At 43.6% G+C, this 21,359-nt stretch overlaps 1 protein-coding gene across 5 annotated transcripts in view; it reads right to left on the bottom strand.

Annotated features, from left to right (window-relative positions):
- Positions 1–15,851: 15,851 nt before the first annotated feature.
- Positions 15,852–21,359, bottom strand: part of TMEM237 (transmembrane protein 237) — a 66,551-nt gene continuing 61,043 nt past the window's right edge. For all 5 annotated transcript variants that reach the window (XM_044303883.1, XM_044303882.1, XM_044303884.1 and 2 more), the window contains one exon: positions 15,852–16,120. In XM_044303883.1, the coding sequence (XP_044159818.1) occupies positions 16,053–16,120 (68 nt within the window). In that variant the 3' untranslated portion in view covers positions 15,852–16,052. The remainder of the gene's footprint in view (positions 16,121–21,359) is intronic.

Genomic DNA, 21,359 nt, shown 5'->3' with positions numbered 1-21,359 from the left:
GACACCAAAACGCTGCTTGGAGTGTTCTGGTGTCTGTCTGATGAAACTTAGCCAAACGGATCCGTCCTGACACACAATGTAAGTCAATGGGGACGGATCCGTTTCCTATGACACAATAGAAAATGGATCCGTCCTCCATTGACTCTCAATGGTGTTCAAGACAGATCCATCTTGGCTATGTTAAAGATAATACAAACGGATCCGTCGAATCCGTCTGTGCAGATCCATGATGGATCCGCACCAAACGCGAGTGTGAAAGTAGACTAAGACCAGTAGGAAATAGTTGAGCAAGCAATAACTCAAATTGTCCACATTGTCGAAGCGTGTAAAGGCATATTCTGGAGTTCTCAAGCAATGTTTCTCCTATATGGTAACATTGAGGTTGTGATGTCACTGTCACCAAAAGTAACCATGGAACCATAGTCTGTACATGTTAGGCTACTTTCACTTTAGCGTTTTTCTTTTCCGGCATAGAGTTCCGTCACAGGGGCTCTATACCGGATAAGAACTGATCAGTTTTATCCCCATGCATTCTGAATGGAGAGTAATCCGTTCAGGATGCATCAGGATGTCTTCAGTTCAGTCTTTTTGACTGATCAGTCAAAAGAGAAAACCGTAGCATGCTAGGGTTTTATCTCCGGCGAAGAAAACTGAAGACTTGCCATTTTTTTCCATAGGAATGTATTAGTGCCGGATCCGTCCTTCCGGTCTGCGCATGCGCAGACCTTTAAAAATGAGAAAATAATAAATACCGGATCCGTTTTGCCTGATGACACCGGAAAAACGGATCCGGTATTGCAATGCATTTTTCTGACTGATCAGGCATTTTTCAGACTGATCAGGATCCTGATCACGTTCATTGGTCACATAGCCTAGGCCAGTGATGGCTAACCTTGGCACTCCAGCTGTGGTAAAACTACAACTCCCAAGATGCCCCCCTTGCTTGGCTGCTCTCAAAACTCTGTAGAAATAAATAGAGCATGCTGGGAGTCGTAGTTTCACCACAGCTGGAGTGCCAAGGTTAGCCATCACTGGCCTAGGCGCATTCACTTCAATAGGGCTGAGCTGCAATACCAAGCACAGCCGTGGGACAATGTATGACACTGTGCTGAGAGAAGGTTGCGGCGCTTACAGGAGCGTTGGTGCCTTCTCAAACAGCTGATCAGCGGGGGGCTCAGGTGTCAGACCCCCACCGATCAAATACTAATAAGGTATCCAGAGTATATGTCATCAGAATAAGTCTTTTAAAACCCTGTTAAAAAGAAGGGTATGTGGAGCCATGCATGGACTTGTATATGTTATTAAAGAGGAAAGCATATGTTATATAGGATAGATGATGTAAGCTTGCTGTATAAAAGCGTTGTCAGAAGAGGTGGCAAGCAGGCCTACATTTAAAAGGGAATTTATATACATGGCTCACTATGGAGTGCATGCTTTATGACGCGTGCCAATGCACTGAAGTAAGATGTGTCACACTCATTAAAAGGGGATCTTCTGGCAGCCCGTGCACTAGGGAACCAAAGCTGGTGGGGAATTGCACTGTATTTTACATCCGTTTCTGATGTAAATCCTAGTTAGGCTACCTTCACACCAGCGTTTTTGCTGGATCCGTCATGGATCAGCAAAAAACGCTTCCGTCCTGATAATACAACCGTCTGCATCCGCCATGAACACCATCGGAAGTCAATAGGGAACGGATCCGTTTTCTATTGTGTCCAAGAAAACGCTGCAGCGTTATTGTGTCCGCCATGGGGACGCACCCAAACAGAACCGAATGCATTCTGGTGTGCTCCGTTTCGTTCAGTTCAGTTTTGTTCTCCTTAAAAACGAATAAGGACAAAACGAAAGCTTTTCCCCCTTGCAATTGAGATCCTATGACAGATCTCAATAGTGGAAAGGGAAAGCGCACATGTGAAAATAGCCTTAATCGGTCAGGTCACAGGAGGCCACACTCCCTCCCACTAAGCCACGACCGCTGCCGCAGAAAACGCTGCTAATAAGGCACCAAAATCTGCAACTTGCCAGTATTTTTGGCATAAAGCCATTGATAATCTCTCCCCTATAGCTTCACATGTACCAAAAAAGCTGAATTGTTGAATCTTGCGTTCAAAAGCACTACTGCGTTCCTAAAATGTGATTTTTACCGGAAGCACCCGATAAAGCTGATCTCCACTCATTAACCTGTAAATTCAGGGGAGGCTGCAGTATTCCCTGTTACTGTATTCTCAGAGGGCTCCAGAAAGGTAAAAATCTCTGGTGCTGTTTGCAGGGCCCTCCACTGTACAGCTAGTAAGTGTACTCAGTGCATATCTATTATTGACTCTATGACGAGCCATCATTTGGTCAGTGACCATTTTGTTCCATACTTGTGCACACTGGAACCCCTGCATGCATCTCATTTACCTGACATAGGAGAAAGCGAGTATTTGGGGTCAGCTAATGTCAAACCTACATTTTAAGATTTTGAATGCGGTTAGGCTTCATGGGACACAGCATATTATATGTGACCTCATTTTCTCTACCTCTCATCTGTGTATTTGTCACTAGATATCCATCCCTGTGAGTACAGACTCTAATAAGGACCGCCTAGCTGTATTCTAGTTGAGTGTTCCATCACAATAGCCATTTGTTATCTAATACCTTTTCTATGATTATCGCTGATCTGATCACTGACCCGTCCTGAGGATAGGCTATCGGTATCAAGAGACACTTGTAGGCAGGCTCTCCGTAGACGAGGCAGATTAAGATAAACCTGAGCCACTGTGATGATTCTGATGTATTTAAAGGGTCAAGCAGTTGTTAGAAAGCTTTTGCTATGTCAAAAAGTTTTGATCGGTGGTGGCCTGAGTCCCCCATCCATCCCTAGAATGAGCAGAGGGAAACGCTCTTACAGTTGCAAGAAAAAGTATGTGAACCCTTTGGAATAATATGGATTTCTGCACAAATTGGTCATAAAATGTGATCTGATCTTTATCTAAGTCACAACAATAGACAATCACAGTCTGCTTCAGCTAATAACGCACTAAGAATTAAATGTCACCATGTTTTTATTGAACACACCATGTAAACATTCACAGTGCAGGTGGAAAAAGTATGTGAACCCTTGGATTTAATAACTGGTTGAACCTCCTTTGGCAGCAATAACTTCAACCAAACATTTCCTGTAGTTGCAGATCAGACGTGCACTACGGTCAGGAGTAATTCTTGACCATTCCTCTTTACAGAACTGTTTCAGTTCAGCAATATTCTTGGGATGTCTGGTGTGAATTGCTTTCTTGAGGTCATGCCACAGCATCTCAATCGGGTTGAGGTCTGGACTCTGACTGGGCCACTCCAGAAGGTGTATTTTCTTCTGTTTAAGCCATTCTGTTGTTGATTTACTTCTATGCTTTGGGTCGTTGTCCTGTTGCAACACCCATCTTCTGTTGAGCTTCAGCTGGTGGACAGATGGCCTTAAGTTCTCCTTCAAAATGTCTTGATAAACTTGGGAATTCATTTTTCCTTCGATGATAGCAATCTGTCCAGGCCCTGACGCAGCAAAGCAGCCCCAAACCATGATGCCCCCACCACCATACTTCACAGTTGGGATGAGGTTTTGATGTTGGTGTGCTGTGCCTCTTTTTCTCCACACATAGTGTTGTGTGTTTCTTCCAAACAACTCAACTTTGGTTTCATCTGTCCACAGAATATTTTGCCAGTACTGGTGTGGAATATCCAGGTGCTCTTGTGCAAACTGTAAACGTGCAGCAATGTTTTTTTTTGTACAGCAGTGGCTTCCTCTGCGGTATCCTCCCATGAAATACATTCTTGTTTAGTGTTTTACGTATCATAGATTCGCTAACAGGGATGCCAATGACTGGCTGCAAGCAGTTATATGTCTCCCATGCATCATGTCACTGGTTCACATGACACGTCACAACTGGATGTTGACACGGTTGGGCCTGAGAGGTGCAGCAGCCCGGGGATAGAAATGGTGCCGGAACCCATTAGGTAGGTATGATTTCTTCCGCAGATCTGGCCATGCTGGGGGGGGGGGTCTAATCTCCAGGGAGCATTTTTTTATGCCTGAGCTTGGTAAATAGTCTCAAAACCTAATCCAACACCTTGAACGTGCAGAGGTGTGTAGTCACACTCCCAAATATAAATCAAATTCCTATGTTGACCGGGTATACTTATTCCTTAAAATATAACTTTTTACTAGATATGCCCAAAAATATTTAAAGAGTTAAAAAACACCAAACGACAGTGAGCAGATAGACTGAACTACTACCAGCACATCCAACTTAGTTATATGCCGTCTAATTGCCTGTAATGGGGTCGCCCCTGTCGAGGCGGGTGCTCTGTGTCGGCTAGGCAGTCAAATGGACTAGTCCCCCTCCTTAGTATAACTGTGAGGGAACCTTTGATCAGGGTCACTAGTTGTTGATACCTATCATATGTGCAACCAAGCACCCGTCCTCAATATCCTCGGCCACTGCATTGAAGGATACCTTTCTAGTACACACCGTACATCCATCTGCAATCTACACGTCTGGAGGCGGTAGGACTGTATATTACCTTTGTTCTATCCTTAGTTAGGCAATTAGACGGCATATACCGTATTTTTCGCCGTATAAGACGCACCGGCCTATAAGACGCACCTAGGTTTTTGAGGAGAAAAATAAGAAAAAAAATATTTTGAACCAAAAAGGTGCACTTTTGGTGGGTTTTGAACTAATTGTGGTCTGTGGGTGACGCACTGTTATGGGGGATCTGTGGGTGGCACTGTTATGGGGGATCTGTGGGTGACACTTATGGGGGATCTGTGGGTGACACTTATGGGGGATCTGTGGGTGACACTTATGGGGGATCTGTGGGTGACACTTATGGGGGATCTGTGGGTGACACTTATGGGGGATCCTCTCTGGATGGCACTGTTATGAGGATGAGGATCTGTGAATGACAGTTATGGGGGGGGATCTGTGGATGACACATATATAGCATCTTATGCTGTCATCCACAGATCCCCTCCATAAGTGTCCCTGTAGTGAATGACCCTCAATACAGGGGGTGGGGGTCGCATCTGCTTTAATGACAGCGGGGCCCGTGCAGTGACTATTCTACTACACGGGCCCCGCTTACTGTATAATCATATCTCTCTAATAGTTAATTGTTCTATGCATGTAATCGCATAATGAGCGCTGTGTATTACCGTACTTAAAACTAGCAGCGCTCGCCGTTCGGAGCAGAGAGGAGGCAGGCCGGGAGGACGGGCGCTTGCAACGTGAGTCATACGTCACGCGCCTGCGCCGCCTGCTTCATTCATAAGTGGGCGGTGCAGGCGCGTGACGTATGACTCACGCTGCAAGTGCCCGTCCTCCCGGCCTGCCTCCTGCCTCCTCTCTGCTCCGAACGGCGAGCGCTGCTAGTTTTAAGTACGGTAATACACAGCGCTCATTATGCGATTACATGCATAGAACAATTAACTATTAGAGAGATATGATTATACAGTGAGCGGGGCCCGTGTAGTAGAATAGTCACTGCACGGGCCCCGCTGTCATTATAAATGCAGATGCCGCCCCCAGCCCCTCCTCCCTCACAGCTGATACACCCGCCGCGCGGCATCGCGGCGGGTGTATCATTGAAAACTGGGCAAAATAAGCTACATTCGCCGTATAAGACGCACTGCTATTTTCCCCCCACTTTTGGGGGGAAAAAAGTGCGTCTTATACGGCGAAAAATACGGTAGCTAAGTTGGATGTGCTGGTAGTAGTTCAGTCTATCTGCTCACTGTCGTTTGGTGTTTTTTTTTTAAACTCTTTAAATATAAGTATACCCGGTCAACATAGAAATAGTCTCAAAACCTCATATTTTTGGGGGTCATGATGCTTAGATATTGGGTTTTGCCCTTCTCGATATTACAGAACCCACCGGTGAAGCATTTACAAAGTGGCACATGACAGTGCTCACTACGGGCTTGTTATGAAGGGGAGGAGGCCGGCAGGAGAACCTGTGAGATCATCTATTACAAATCCATGTGGAGGAATCCATCCTTTACACTGAACAATTCAGCAGAGGATTGTCAGGAAGGAAGCGTTCCTACTGGCATCGCCTGCTCGTCACTGAAGGAGGCCACTGCATTTACATGCAGCAATCCATACTAATGCCATCGCTCGTCCCCATTCAGAATTATTGTTTGAGGGTGATTCGACGGCACAATCTGCTGCCTGCAAACAATTATTTTGGCGATCGCACAAACAATCATATTACCTGATGAACGAGCGTTTTGCTTGTTCACCGGGTATTCGGCGGCACCTTTATATCGGCAGATAATTGCTAACGATCGTTCGTATGAAAGCCCAGAGCTTCAAAAAGCTTAGCTCTGGTCGACATCAACCAGTTTATTACAGTGTAATTAATGTTTTAGAAGCACAGCAACCGCACTACAGGGAATATGGCCATTTACGTTACATCATGTCCAAAAATGCCAATGGTGGATAGCTGAGCAGCGGGACACAGGTAATAAGCTTTTCTAGTGGAGGAGGGGGCTTAAGATTTAAAAAACTGGGCCTTTAGGATTATAACAAAGACCCTGGTCCATGGTCACGACGTTTGAAGAATTGCTCTGCATACAATGTTCCAGCTGCATATTTCTGTATCAGCAGTTAGATAATTAAAGGGCTTGTCCAATTTTATACAAGTAAAGCCTAAAAACTGTATACTGAACAGTTATATAACTTTCTAATGTTTGTGTTCCTTTTCCTTGCAGTTTTCAAGCTCTCTGCTGTCAGTGAATAGAAACATTGCTTATATCTGATCTGACGGGTGCAAACCCATACATTCCTATCATTTCTCACAGTTCATGGTTTGCTACATTGTATTTATTCTAGGCAACAGTCTGGACCACAGGCTCTTACATTCGTACAAATTAGCACACTCTCAGGACAGGGGAGTGACGTGTGCTGCTTGTTAAAGGGGTTGTTAATTCAGCATGATAAATTATTTTTTCAATGTACTTTCTGTTGCCAAAAATTTCCAGTTGTGACATATTCCCTTTACTTTCCTAAATGGCAATGCTTGGTGTTTAATCTGTAGAGTAATGTGCACGTCCACCTGCTGAGGTGGTCACCCATGTTCAGCTCTATCTTCAACTGCCACCAGCCATATCAATTGTTAGAAGCTGTGACAGTTACAGGGAGAGAGCTGCAGCAGAAAGAACATGCCCTGTGAGGAAGGAAACACCCCCTAATTTGCCAGCTTGAAGAAAATCTAGAGGAATAGTTGGAGAAATTAAGGGGGAGAACTCTGGATCCATGTGAGACATAGTGCTGGTTCTAGCTTCGTTAGGCCCATGTGGATCGGATGCCGACCCGTTGATTTGATTGGGGCAGCAAAAAGTACATAAAGCGTGCCATGTGTTGTCCATATCCATATGACCATTCACCGTGCAACAAAAAAGGTAGAACATGTCCCATGATTGAGATTGCCATGTACTGTATGATGTCTAATTTTCATTTTTTTACATTTACATCAATCACAGCATCACCCCTTTAACGTAGCTCACAAGACATTGCCAAGAATGGATGAAAGTGGATCAAATCCTGAGCTATGAGAAGCATTAGATTAGGGCAGGTTTTGGATATAAACAAGAATGTTTCCATGACAGCAATAGGAACAAACCGGTTGATGGAGTAAATGTATAAAAAGATAAATAGAAAGATATAATCCGATGACTAAGCTTTTTGAAAGCCCCTTTAAAGCATACCGGTCATTTCCAATGACTTTTCAGAGTAAATTGTCCTGTGTATATGAGGATTTATACTGCATCGGGCCATTATCCTACATTTAGCATCAGTTTACCCCTTTGCAGTCTCTGTCTCTAAGGCTTCATACACACGACCATTAATTTTTGCGGTCCTCAAACCGCAGATCCACAAAACAGAGCTACTGTTGCCAAGTGATTGGCACAAGGCAAACGTGGTGCCCATATTCAAAAAAAAGGATCAAGGTCCTCCACAGATAATTATAGACCAGTCAGTTTAACTTCTGTTGTGGGAAAAATGTTTGAAGGAATCTTAAGGGACTATATACAAGAGTATGGGACTGTAAATAATATTATAAGTGATAACCAGCATGGGTTTACTAAGGACAGAAGTTGTCAGACTAACCTGAGGAGGTGAGTAGTAGCCTGGACAGAGGGGCGGCTGTGGATGTAGTGTTTCTGGATTTTGCAAGGGCTTTTGATACTGTCCCTCAGACGTTTAATAGATAAAGTAAGGTCTATAGGCTTGGAAAGTATAGTTTGTAATTGGATTGAAAACTGGCTGAAGGATCGTCTCCAGAGAGTTGTGGTGAATGATTCCTATTCAGAATGGTCCCAGGTTATAAGTGGTGTACCCCAAGGTTCAGTGCTGGGTCCCTTTATTTTATTTATTTATTAATGATATCGAGGACGGGATTAATAGCACCATATCTATTTTTGCAGATGACACTAAGCTGTGTAGAACTGTACGGTCAATGGAAGATGTCCATATACTACAAGCTGACTTGAACACTCTGAGTGATTGGGCATAAACTTGGCAAATGAGGTTCAATGTGAACAAATGTAAAGTTATGCATCTTGGTAGTAGTAATCTCTGTGCTTCACATGTCCTAGGTGATGTAGCACTGGGAGAGTCACTTGTAGAGAAGGATTTGGGTGTCCTTGTGGATGGTAGATTAAATTACAGCACACAATGTCAATCAGCTGCTTCTAAGGCCACCAGGATATTGTCATTAAACGAGGCATGGACTCGCAGGGCAGGGATGTAATATTACCACTTTACAAAGCGTTGGTGCGGCCTAATCTGGAATATGCAGTTCAGTTCTCGGTACCAGTACATAGAAAGGACGCAGTGCAGCTGGAAAGTACAAAGGAGAGCGACTAAACTGATAAGGGGAATGGAGGGTCTTAGTTATGAAGAAAGATTCAAATAATTTTATTTATTTAGTCTTGAGAAGAGATGTCTAAGGGCAAACATGATTAACCTGTACAAAAATATATAAATGGGCCATACAAAAAATACGGTGAAAAGCTGTTCCATATATAATGCACTCAAAAGACAAGGGGGCACTCCGATTGGAGAGGAGAAAGTTCAGTCTCCGGCAACGTCAAAGCTTCTTTACTGTAAGAACTGTGAAGCTGTGGAATAGACTTTCTCAGGACGTGGTCACAGCAGGAACAGTGGACAGTTTCAAAAAGGGGTTCGACGAATTCTTAACATTAATGCTTATGAAAACGTGTAGAAACCCAAGTCTCAAATCCTTTTGGGATTCACATCCCCACCTATCCCTTGGTGGAACTTGATGTATGAATGTCTTTTTTCAACCATATTAACTATGTAACTTCACATCATGGTGCAGACCTATTATCTTCAAAGAATTATTGGTCCACATGTTGTGGTGAAGTATAGGACATGTCCTATCTTTTGTGGGAGACCCTTCTGTCTGCTTCCGCCTATGGTCGACATCCATGTTTTGTAGATCTGCAGTTTGCGGACCACAAAACACGATTGTGTGCATGAAGCCTAAATGTCAGTAGTGGGCAGAGATTAGCTGCTATATTATACAGCAGAACTAAGCAGTGTAGCTGTGATTCAAGCACTGGGGTGAGAGAGAAAAGTTAGAACAAACAGCAACCGACTGCTCTGCCTCTCTCAAGATGGACTTTTACCAGTAAATGAGAGTGAATGATCCAGTGCAGGTAACATGGAGGAGGAATATAAGTGGCTCTGGAGAATGAGACATTTTTCTCTTGTAAAGTACGGTATATTACAAAGTTTCTTATCTCCACTTAAGATCATTTTCACAAGGGTTGATAAAAAGGGACAGTATTCATTCAGCTCATTAACTGGATAAACAAATGTGATACCAAAGCAAATGTGCATTCTCATTTGCAGTGAAGGGAAACCACTAGTCCTTTTGTGCCTTATATCTATACGCTTTGAGAAACAAAGTGTCACTTAGCAGCTTATAATATATATTGCTATTTGTTACATAATTTTTTTTTTTATTGTACATGTAGTATTTTGTAGTGAAAAGCATATGTATAGAGAATGCAGGTGTTATTTGTATGCATGCTTAATCTGGAAATGAAATGTGATCCAAAGATTCTTGGAAATGTGCTGAGAATTGTTACTATTGATTAAATACAACTAGATCTGAAAATATTAAATTTGATGCCCAGTTGTTAAAAAAAAAAAAAACTGTTATATGTCACTCCCTTTGGCTAATATTTATTTGCTATTTTCCACAGTTTTGGCTGTTTACTTATATTTTAGCTCTGAATTATTAGTACATTTATTTTTATATTATTTTATATAGCGCTGACATATTCCACAGCGCTTTACAGACATTAGCATCAAGCTGTCCCCAGTGGGGCTCACAATATAAGTTCCCTATTAGTATGGCTTTGGAATGTGGGAGGAAACTGGAGAACCCGGAGGAAACCCACGCAAACACGGGGAGAACATACAAACTCCATGCAGATCTTGTCCTTTGTCGGATTCAAACCTAGGACATAGCTATGAACTGTGCCCTGACTAGGCTACATTGTCTACAGGAAATCCCTGGTAGCCTGAAGTTCACATCCTGCCTTAGCAAAGACTCTGGCTACTGCAATGGAGGCAGACCACTGATTTCAATGGTAGCTGTATAAGCAGTGCTCTCCCCCTAGTGGTGGCTGCAGGCAACCAATTTTATCCCATACTATGTGAAGAGAAGTCAGTGATTTAATTCTATGTGGGATGGTTATCAGAACATGTCCATTACTTAAAAATGCCCCATATAGGCACCAGATCACAAACTGAAGAATAAGATTAACATGTGACTATGACACATTTTTACAGTGGCTGATTCCTGCCTATCGACTGGTATAAGACTGCTGATAGTTCCTCCAAGTCTTCAGGCTAGATCTAGGAAAACAGCTCTTTGTATAGTACCAATTGCTATGTTTACAAGTGGAAAATGCAAAGAGTAGCCCGTAGCGTGAACCTTGTGCATTCAGGAAACTAACTCTGGGTTTGTCAGGGGTATGGGATATCATGGCAGACCCATTCATTTCCTCGGGGCCACAAAAATGCATGCCAGGTGCTGTTCACATCCATATGTCCATTGACCCGTACAACAAAAAAGGTAGAACATGCCCTATTCTTGTCCCTTTTGCAGACAAGAATAGGCATTTTAACATTCACTTCAATGGGGCTGAGCTACGCCCAGGTCATGTCCTTGGTCAAACTTAACAAGGAGGGAGCCCCAATATACACTTTGTTGGCACACTGACATGAGCAAGTTAGCTGGCTTACATTTAGACCGACGCTGGATACACTGAACTTACGTAGAGACCGGCGCCTCTACATAACTTTGGCGGATCCATCACCAGCGCAGGGGCTTAGTAAGACCCGTGTCTAAAATGACAGTCTTAATACTTCCAATTTGCAATGTAAAAATCATTGTATCGGTAGAACACTTGGAATATTTCTGTAGATCCTGCATTAGAGAAATAAATCATATAGTAATTGTTGTTTTAAAATGGAAATTCCACCTTTATTTATAGTTTGACTTGTCATAATATAGATGCCAAACGTTACCAGTGGGGGGGAAAAGATCAGTGCTGGAATCCAAAGTGATTTCCAAAAATGTAAGTATTGGGCAGGACTTTGTAGACCAGGCATATCCAAAGTGCGGCCCTCCAGCTGTTGCAAAACTACAACTCCCAGCTTGCCCTAATAGCTGTAAGCTATCCAGGCATGCTAGGAGTTGTAGTTTTGCAACAGCTGGAGGGCCGCACTTTGGACATGCCTGTTGTAGACCATTGTCTGTAGCAGTGGTCCTCACCTTTTCTTACTTTGAGAGCCACGTTTGTCTTGGAAATCGAGAGCTACATTTAACACGTAGAAGCCATGTAACCAGCAGAAAACAGCTGGGAATGGTTCCAAATAATATCCATGAGTTGTCGACACATTAAGGCCTAGTGGTTGCTGAAAGTACACCCTTTTGACATATGATGGGCGAAGGAGGTCTATGGATATGCACATAGGGCTTTCCAAGTACATAAGTGGAACATAGTGAACAAAAAAACGTACTAAGGGACCCCTCACCACCACCAATCGGATTTTGATACAGGTACACCTGAGAGCTGCAGCGGCTTGGGGGGAAGCAAAGGAGCCAAAACCCAGTGGCAGGGATCAGGTAAGTATGATTACCTTCACTGGTCTGGCCACAAAGGGAGGGAGAGGTCTAAAGTGGTGAGCAACCCCTTTAAGGGAGTTCTCCACAACACTGAGGGGACTCTGGGAGGGCCTCTCTCCCCATGCTTATGAATAGTGTATGGGTGGTGGAGGAGGGTCCGCACTGATTTCTCTCAGTTTAGTGATGTGGGAAGTTCCTTCAGTAAGTGTATGGGAGGTGGTGACGAGCCAGCCCTAGTCACAAATCATCACATTATAAGAATGACATTTACAGGCTGTCACAATGCCAGCTCCTTTTCTCCTGTCTTTGCCCCTATGCAGCACACTGGATGGGCACCAATCACATAGCACCAACTTGTGTGCTGACCTGATGGCAATCTGCCTACTTGAAAAAAAAATTCAAACATTGATTCAGGTGTGCTTCACTACAGCCAATGACACACCAGAGCCATTGCGGAGGACCAGAGAGATGGGAAGCAGGCTGTGAACATTAGGTAGAAAATACTTCTTCCCGGACAACCCTTTTACGAGCTCCAGGCAGCAGGTTAGTTATGTGCTGTGTGTGACTACCACACACAACCTCAGCTCACTGTCGCTGAGCAGAGAAGGTGCAGAGGCAATGGCGCAGCCATTTTTCACAAGTAATTAAGTAGAATTTAGTGTTTGTGAGCCATGGGTTGGTAACTCCTAGTCTATAGCCTAGGTTCTCCACCTGTGGCACATGTACACTTAATGTCTTTAAAGGGACACTGACAGGCCAAATCAGCATATTTAGTTATATATATATATATATATATATATATATATATATGACATTACAGGTCTTATACAGTCTATTAAAAGCATCTGTCCACCTTATAAATACCGGGCACTGTTCAGAGCAGCGCTTTAGAGCGCAGGATCTTGACTGGGGAGAGTTGTAGCCGCCGCCCAGCGAAGTGAATATTGATGAGCTGGGCAGGGCTTCAGAACGGCAGTTGGGAGCGGCTGGCTGGGCGCAATTTGAGATTAAACGCTGCCCCTTGGGCAGATTGGTGACGAGACAGGCAGGTTATAAAACTTTATTTTTCGGTATTTATAAAGGTGGACAGGGGGGATACTTAGATGCTTTTAATAGACTGTATAAGACCTGTACTGTCATATATATACCTAAATATGCTGATTTGGCCTGTCAGTGTCCCTTTAAGGGATAATTGCAAGGTCTTCATGCTGTGTTTTTTCTTTATGCATGATCATAGCATCATTGTAATTTACGGTGCAACAGCGATCTTAGATTCTATTTGCTATTTAGTTACAGTTTTTACAAACCCTGAATAATCACTTTCACCCAAAAATTCTGAATCCAGACCAGACTCCATAAGTCAAACTAATCTACAATGCATTCAGAAAGTCTTCAGACCCTTTCAAATTGTATTATGCTGTGGCCTTGTGCTAAAATAAACAATATTTACCTTTTTTTGATATTTTTGCAAATATATTATATTCTCAAAAGGTAACAAAAAAAAATAAAAATTATTTCCTTCACTTAAAGTTCCTAAGAGCAGAGTGGCTTCCATAATTCTTTCATGGAACAACCAGGACACTGCCTAATGCTGGCCACCCCACCAAACTAAGTGACTGGGGAAGAAGGGCCTTGAGGTGACCAAGAGCCGTATAGTCACTCTTTATAAGTTGCAGAGGTCCTGTGTGCAGATGGAAGACACTTCCAGAAGTTAAACCATCACTGCAGCATTTCACCAATCTGGGCTTTATGGCAGTGTGGCCAGAAAGAAGCCTCTCCTCAGTAAAAGATTCATAAAAACTGGGCTGAAGTTTGCAACAAAAAAAAAATCACTTAAAGGACTATCAGACTAAGGCCCCATGTACACGGCCGTGTGCGGGCCGTGGATCCGCGGCCTGGATCCCTCCTGAGAGCAGGAGCGCACGGAGTCACTGGTTGCTATGACGCCGTGCGCTCCCTGCTGCCGACACAGTACAGTAATACACTGGTATAGATCATACCAGTGTATCACTGTATTGCGGCGGCAGCAGGGAGCGCACGGCGTCATAGCAACCAGTGACGCCGTGCGCTCCTGCTCTCAGGAGGGATCCAGGCCGCGGTTCCACGGCCCGCACACGGCCGTGTGCATGGGGCCTAAGAAACAAGTTTATCCGGTCTGGTGAAATCAAGATTTAACTTTTTTGCTTCAATTCTAAGCGTCATATCTTGGGGAAACCAGGCACTTCTTATCAACTGCCCAATACATCCCTAAAACATGTGGGGGTGTTTTTGAACATCTGGGACAGGGAGACTGGTTAAAGTTAAGGAAAAGCGGAATGGAGCAAAGTACAGAGATACAGTATTCTTAATGAAAACCAAAGAAGACTGGAGGCTGTAATCACTGCCAAAGGTGCTTCAACTAAGGCTACTTTCACACTAGCGTTCGGGCGGATCCGTTCTGAACGGATCCTCTCATATTAATGCAGACGGTGGCTCCGTTCAGAACGGATCCGTCTGCATTAAAATGGCAAAAAAAAAGCTAAGTGTGAAAATAGCCTCGGACGGATCCGTCCAGACTTTCAATGTAAAGTCAATGGGGGACGGATCCGCTTGAAGATTGAGCCATATTGTGGCATCTTCAAACGGATCCGTCCCCATTGACTTACATTGTAAGTCTGGACGGATCCGTACGCCTCCGCACGGCCAGGCGGACACCCGAACGCTGCAAGCAGCGTTCAGCTGTCCGCCTGTCCGTGCGGAGGCTGAACGCCGCCAGACTGATGCAGTCTGAGCGGATCCGCTCCATTCAGACTGCATCAGGGCTGGACGGCTGCGTTCGGGTCCGCTCGTGAGCCCCTTCAAACGGAGCTCACGAGCGGACACCCGAACGCTAGTGTGAAAGTAGCCTAAGTCCGGAGTAAAGGGTCTGAATACTTATGTCAATGTATTATTTTAGTTTTTCCTTTTCAATAAATTGGCAAATATATTGAACAATCTGTTTTCACTTTGTTATTATGGCATATTGAGTGCAGACTGATGGGGGGAAAAGAAACTTTATTTTTTTAATTTTAGCAAAAGGCTACAACATTACAAAAAGTGAAAGGATCTGAAGACTTTCTGAATGCACTGTATATATCCTTGGTAGGTGAGCCGTGTTATTCTGCATATTAGAAGGGAAAGTTAGCAGATATAACAGAGAATACTACAGTATACTGCCTCACTGCAAAGGAAACCAGTACCTTGCTCTATACCTGAATGCTGGGGGAGATTTACTTAGGCTCAAGTTTGATATACCACTCTAAACCCGCTGTGCGCTGGAGTGAGATGGCCAAGCGTTGCATGCCTTTTAATAAATTTGCCACATCTTTTAGAAGTTTGTGTGTATCAATTAGTTTGTGACAAATCTGGCCCAAACCAATTGATACATTACCCCTATTATGTAAAAAAAATAGAAATAAGATAATGCATTGGTTTGACTTACCTTACACGACGATTTAGCAACACTTTTCCTAAGTAGCAAAATAAAGGAATACTATTCTACATTCAGAAACCTATTCAATCCTGGACAATATTATTACCACACTGTATATGTACAGTTTATAGAGTCCTAATCGACTCAAATACATCTTTTACATTTCAGCGAATAAGAATCAGTGCAATGTTCATTTCCATCAAATTTGTACACTTTAAAAAGAATCATTATCAAAACATATTTCATTTACAATTCTGAATGTACAATTGACAAAAATATATTATTTTTTAAAAGTATAAAAACAATGTAAAACAGGATAAAAAGAATGCATATAAAAAAGGTATATAAAGAAGTATAAAAAAACAAAGGCATCATTGATGTGTCTGAACACAATTCACGCTTGAATTTTCATCCCCTTCTCCATGTCTGGGTAATCATCTTCTTCTGGGATGAAGATGGATTCTAAGATGATAAATGAAAATGTAGTCCATAAGAAACAAACTTCACATGTCCAGCGACTTAGATGGTTTTCTGGAATTTTTTTTAACTGATGGAGGATAGGTCATTAGTTAAAAAAAAATCCCTGAAAACCTCTTTAAGGGGTATTCCAGCAGTATAAGTGATAGCATAAATCTTGGACAGATACCCAACCTGTAGCCCTCCAGCTGTTGCAAAACTACAACTCCCAGTGTGCTTGGGACAGCCTTCAGCTATTAGGGCATGCTGGGAATTGTAGTTTTGCAACAGCTGGATGGCTGCAGGTTGAGCATCCCTGCTCTAGGATATGCCATCATTTGCTGATAGGGGAGGTCTGACCTCCTCAATCAGCAAGAGATATGCCACCATTTCATGCTGCTGGAATACCCTTTAAAAAAAAAAAAAAAAAAGCTCTGAAATGGCTTAGAACTGAAAAACAACACACTATACCTTCACTTGCCTCCACTATTCCCTGGGCACCTACTGCTCTGGTATGTATGAACTTTTGCAGTAAACAACATGGCACCCTGGGAGGTCAGGTGGCCAACTGCTGCTGGCAGCGGTAATACTGCAGAGAGCTACCAGAGCACTGAGGGAATAAAGGAGGAGAGGCACAGATGCTGAGTTTGTTTCCCTACTTTAGCCAATTAATATTTTTTAGTATGCTGACTATAGTGATTTAGGGGTTGTCCGGGTTCAGAGCTGAACCTGGACATACCCTTATTTTCACCCCGACAGCATCCCTGAGGCTAGCATCGGAACATCTCATGCTCTGATGCGCTCCCTTGCCCTGCGCTAGATCGCGCAGGGCAAGAGCTCTTTTGTTTATCATAACACACTGCCGGGCAGAAACTTCCGCACGACAGTGTGTTCGGTGACGTCACCGGCTCTGATGGGCGGGCTTTAGTGCTGCCCTAGTTGTTTTACTGGCTAGGGCAGCGCTAAACCCCGCCCATCGGTGACATCACCGGGCTTCCTGGCAGCCCCATGGATATCCCCAGTACGTCACAGGAACTCCTAAAAATGCCTTTGCCCTGCCGCGATTTAGCGCAGGGCAAAGGAGAGCATCAGAGCATGTCAGGGGGCTGCCTGGATGAAAATGGAGGTATATCTGGGATCAGCTCTGAACCCGGACAACCCCTTTAAGTCTATGATGTATAACCAGCACTATTTTCTAAACCATGAGAAAGGACTGTATTTGTCATTTAAAGGGGTGATCCAGGAGAAGATATTTATGACTTATCCTCAGGATAGGTCATCAGTATCAGATCTGTGGGGAGTGCGACACCCGGGAACCCTGCCGATCAGCTGTTAGAAGAGGCCTTGAGCACTGCAGGCTCTTCCTACGCCATCACTGTACATCGGTCACATGGCCTATTCAAGTCAATGGGGATAAGCTGCAATACCAAGCACTGCCACTATACAACGTATGGCGCTGTCCTTGGAAAGCTGCCGTGAGCCTGCATCGCTCACCAGAGCTTCTTTGAGTGCAGCGGTTCCCTGAAATAGCTGATTGGCAGGGATGATTGGGGACACACCCGCTAATGTGATAATGATGGCCTATTCTGAGGATAAGTCATCATTACCATTCCTGGATAACCCCTTTAACAATTTAAAATGCATGGGCAGCTTAAAAGTGGAATCAATATCTTTCAGACAGTGTTCAGTCTTAGATTACAGACAAGAGGTATCTACCAAAGAAATAGAACAGACTCTTTAGTGCCACCTATTGGAAATGGCTCCCTATGGAGTCAATGTCTGACTTTTTAAAAGGAACCTGTCTTCATGAAAATGCAGCGTAATCTGCACGCAGAATCTTATAGAACAGGAGGAAAAGACTAGATAAATATGTAGTTTTATTGGAAAAGATTCAGTAACTTTAAATTTATCTTTTCAAATTCCTGCTTATTCTGGGTTTTAAAGTCCAGGAGGCGGTCCTATCAGTGATTGACTACCTTCCCTCTATGGTGGGGTGGTAACCACAGAATTACCACCATTCTAAAATATAACCTTTAATTGTATTTAAATAAAAGTCAATGCACCCTTATCTATACAAAAATTAGAAAATAAATAAATAAATACAAAAAAGAAATCAAAAAGTAGGGTCTAATGGTGTAACCCATCTAAGGCTGATAGGGAGGTGGTTGAGCAGTTGTGTTGGGCCTATAGGGAAAAATGTCCCTGATACTGGCCCTGATGTAAATGATCCTGCCTATATACGGAATAGCCGCCCTGATAAGGGCGATCCCGTCTCTCGTACCTCCTAAAAACCCTAAGGAACCCTAGCGGGAGAAGGAACACAAGGATTAATGATCTTAATAGAAGACCTATACTAAAGTACACAAAATAATAAATAGAAAAAGTACCCGAAGGAGATTAAATGTGGCAGTCAATAATCCAAAAGAAAAAGGTGAATATATATAAGGTAATAGAAATGTCCAATACCGTCCCTACGCGTTTCGCCTGGTTGTTGTCAGGCTCATCAGGGGACAAAATTGATCATGGAAGACCGACACCAAAAGTACTAAAGTGATATTATGTACAAGAAGATTTAATTTTTGATTTATGAGCTTTTTTAGAGCTATTTTAGATAAAATAATAACAATATAAGCCGCTGGCTCTAATGAGAATAGTAACACCTGTCAGTAAGATAACTGAATATTTGATACGGGGGATACCTAAGTAGCCGGTGGTGGATCGAGAGGTGGGGGGTCTGGATTGATAAACTCTACAGATCCCCAAATCTCAAGAATTCCAGGGAGTGGCTAAGTGACGGTATAACACTTTATATATACAATGTATAATCCGAATAAGAAGGTCCCCCTGACTAGCTGCAAATTAGTTATAATATGAGAGGACACCACACATGAAGAGTCTGGACAAAATTAGATAATTAGATCAAGATATGGTATAGACGATGTTCAATAGGTACCACAGAGAGTAGCTATTTAAATTATAGCAGTGCAACAAGATAACAGGCAAATAGTGCTATTAAAGCACATGGTACTTGCGTTCCCTTAAAAAGTTAGGGGTCCACATATTGAGTCCATAGATGAGGAAGCCAGAGTCAGATGAAATGTTGAGGTGGCGCTCAGGTGGTGATGTGCGGCAGGTAGCAGAGAAACGCTAACGTGGTTGCCTATTTATGGAGTACTTCCGGGTATCGGGGAGGCCGGGCGTCCACGTGATAGATGTGACGTGAGGCGTCCTACGTAACATGCCCCCACGTGACCGGGAGAATGACGCGGCCGTACATGTGACCTAGTGAGGTCACTGTGTCGGTCACGTGACGGGCAACAGGGAGGCCGGGCGCCCACGTAATCGGTGTGACGCGAGGCCTCCTACGTCAGATGCCCCCACGTGACCGGGGGAATGACGCGGCCGCACATGTGATCTGGTGAGGTCACTGTACCGGTCAGGTGAATGGGCGGAGCATTGGGGCCGAGATGGCTGATTGCAGTGGCCATCATTTATAAAGAGTACCAAAATGTGAGTGGACTCGATATTAAAAAGGGGTTGAGGAGGAATAGGGGCAAGGGGGATGGTGGGGGACATAATTAAAGTATCCTAAGGGGAAGTAAGTTAGTCCCAGGATGATGGCAAAGAGAGCCGGAGATCGGATTGCAAGGAATAATGGAAGTGTATCAAATATAGGTGTATGCATCCAAAATGGATACATTAATAATAGATAGCCAGGGAATAGTTGATAAGGGGTGACCAACTATTGAATAAATAAATGAGGATCAGGTGTGGAGGGGTTAATCTCCCAGTCAACATACGTTGTACTAGATAAAAGATAAATTGATCCTATCAGATAAGGGGCCTCAAATAAAGCACGCATAATCTATGTTTTCGTTAAGTCCAGATGGTGCCACAGTGTTTAGTCTGAAGATCCATCTGGACTCTTTCTGTTTTAATAATTTGTCTATATCCCCACCTCGCTTAGACATTTTTAGGACTTCAATCATGAAGAAATGGATACTTTTGGTGGACCCTGCATGACTCATCCACATGTGTCTGGATATCGGTTTGTCTCGTTTATTTCGGATATCTCCGATATGTTCAAGAATCCGTTTTTTTAAAATTCTTTTGGTCTTGCCTATATACTTGAGTCCACAGTCACATTGAGCCATGTAGATTATCCCAGCTGTGTTACAATTTGCAAAGCTGCGAGGATAGAAGGTCTGATCACCTAGGCTATTCATGAATGTTTTACCGGGGACTATATACATGCATGCCTTGCATTTACCGCACTTAAAAGTGCCCACTTGTCTGTTAGACAGCCATGTCTTCTTTTCTGGGGGCTCAAAGTGACTGTGGACCAAGGTGTCACCTATATTGCGTCCGCGTCTATAGGTGATTGCCGGATTTTCCGGTAGAACCTGTGTGAGATCAGGGTCGGTCTTAAGAAGAGACCAATATCGATTTAAGATGTCTCGAATTTGTCTCGATTCTGAGTCAAAGGTGCCGATGATTCTAATTAGATCCTGAGAGTCTGGTTTTTTAGGGTTTGGTTGAAGGAGGGTGGTACGGTCCTTTGAATTGGCCCAGTCCCATGCCTCAAACAGACAGGGGTCAGGATAGCCCCTTTGTTTGAAGCGATCAAAAAGTTTTGATGCTTCATGCGAGAAGTTTTGACTGTTGGAACAGTTCCTCCGAACTCTTAGGAATTGGCCTTTTGGAATGCCCCTCTTAAGGGGGGTGGGGTGAAAGCTTTCCCAACGTAGAAGACTATTGGTTGAAGTCTTCTTCCTAAAGAGGGTGGTTTTAATGTAATTGTGTTGATCTCTTGCCAGACAGACATCCAAAAAATTGATGGTATTGGGGTGCATTTCAAAGGTGAAAAACAGTCCAATGTGGTTTGAGTTAAGGGTGTCCATGAATTGTTGAAATTGACTAGCTGTACCTGACCAGAGTAGTAGAATGTCATCTATATATCTGGACCATAGGGAGATGAATCTGGTCCAGGATGACATTGATTCAGAGAAGACGACCGTGTCCTCCCACCAGCCCAGGAGCAGATTGGCATATGTCGGTGCACAGGGGCTACCCATTGCAGTGCCCCTGAGCTGGTGGTAGAAGCGGTCCTCAAATATGAAATAGTTGTGTGTAAGCACAAAATTGAGGAGTTGGAGGGTAAATTGATTGTGTCGGTATAGATCCGTAGACCTGGAGTCCAGATAGTATTTTACTGCTGCTAAACCCTTGTTATGTGGGATAGAAG

Source organism: Bufo gargarizans, chromosome 8 (assembly GCF_014858855.1).
Source record: "Bufo gargarizans isolate SCDJY-AF-19 chromosome 8, ASM1485885v1, whole genome shotgun sequence".
Taxonomy (NCBI): domain Eukaryota; kingdom Metazoa; phylum Chordata; class Amphibia; order Anura; family Bufonidae; genus Bufo; species Bufo gargarizans.
The sequence above is the reverse complement of the archived record's forward strand: the minus strand, read 5'-3'. Positions and strand labels throughout refer to the sequence as shown.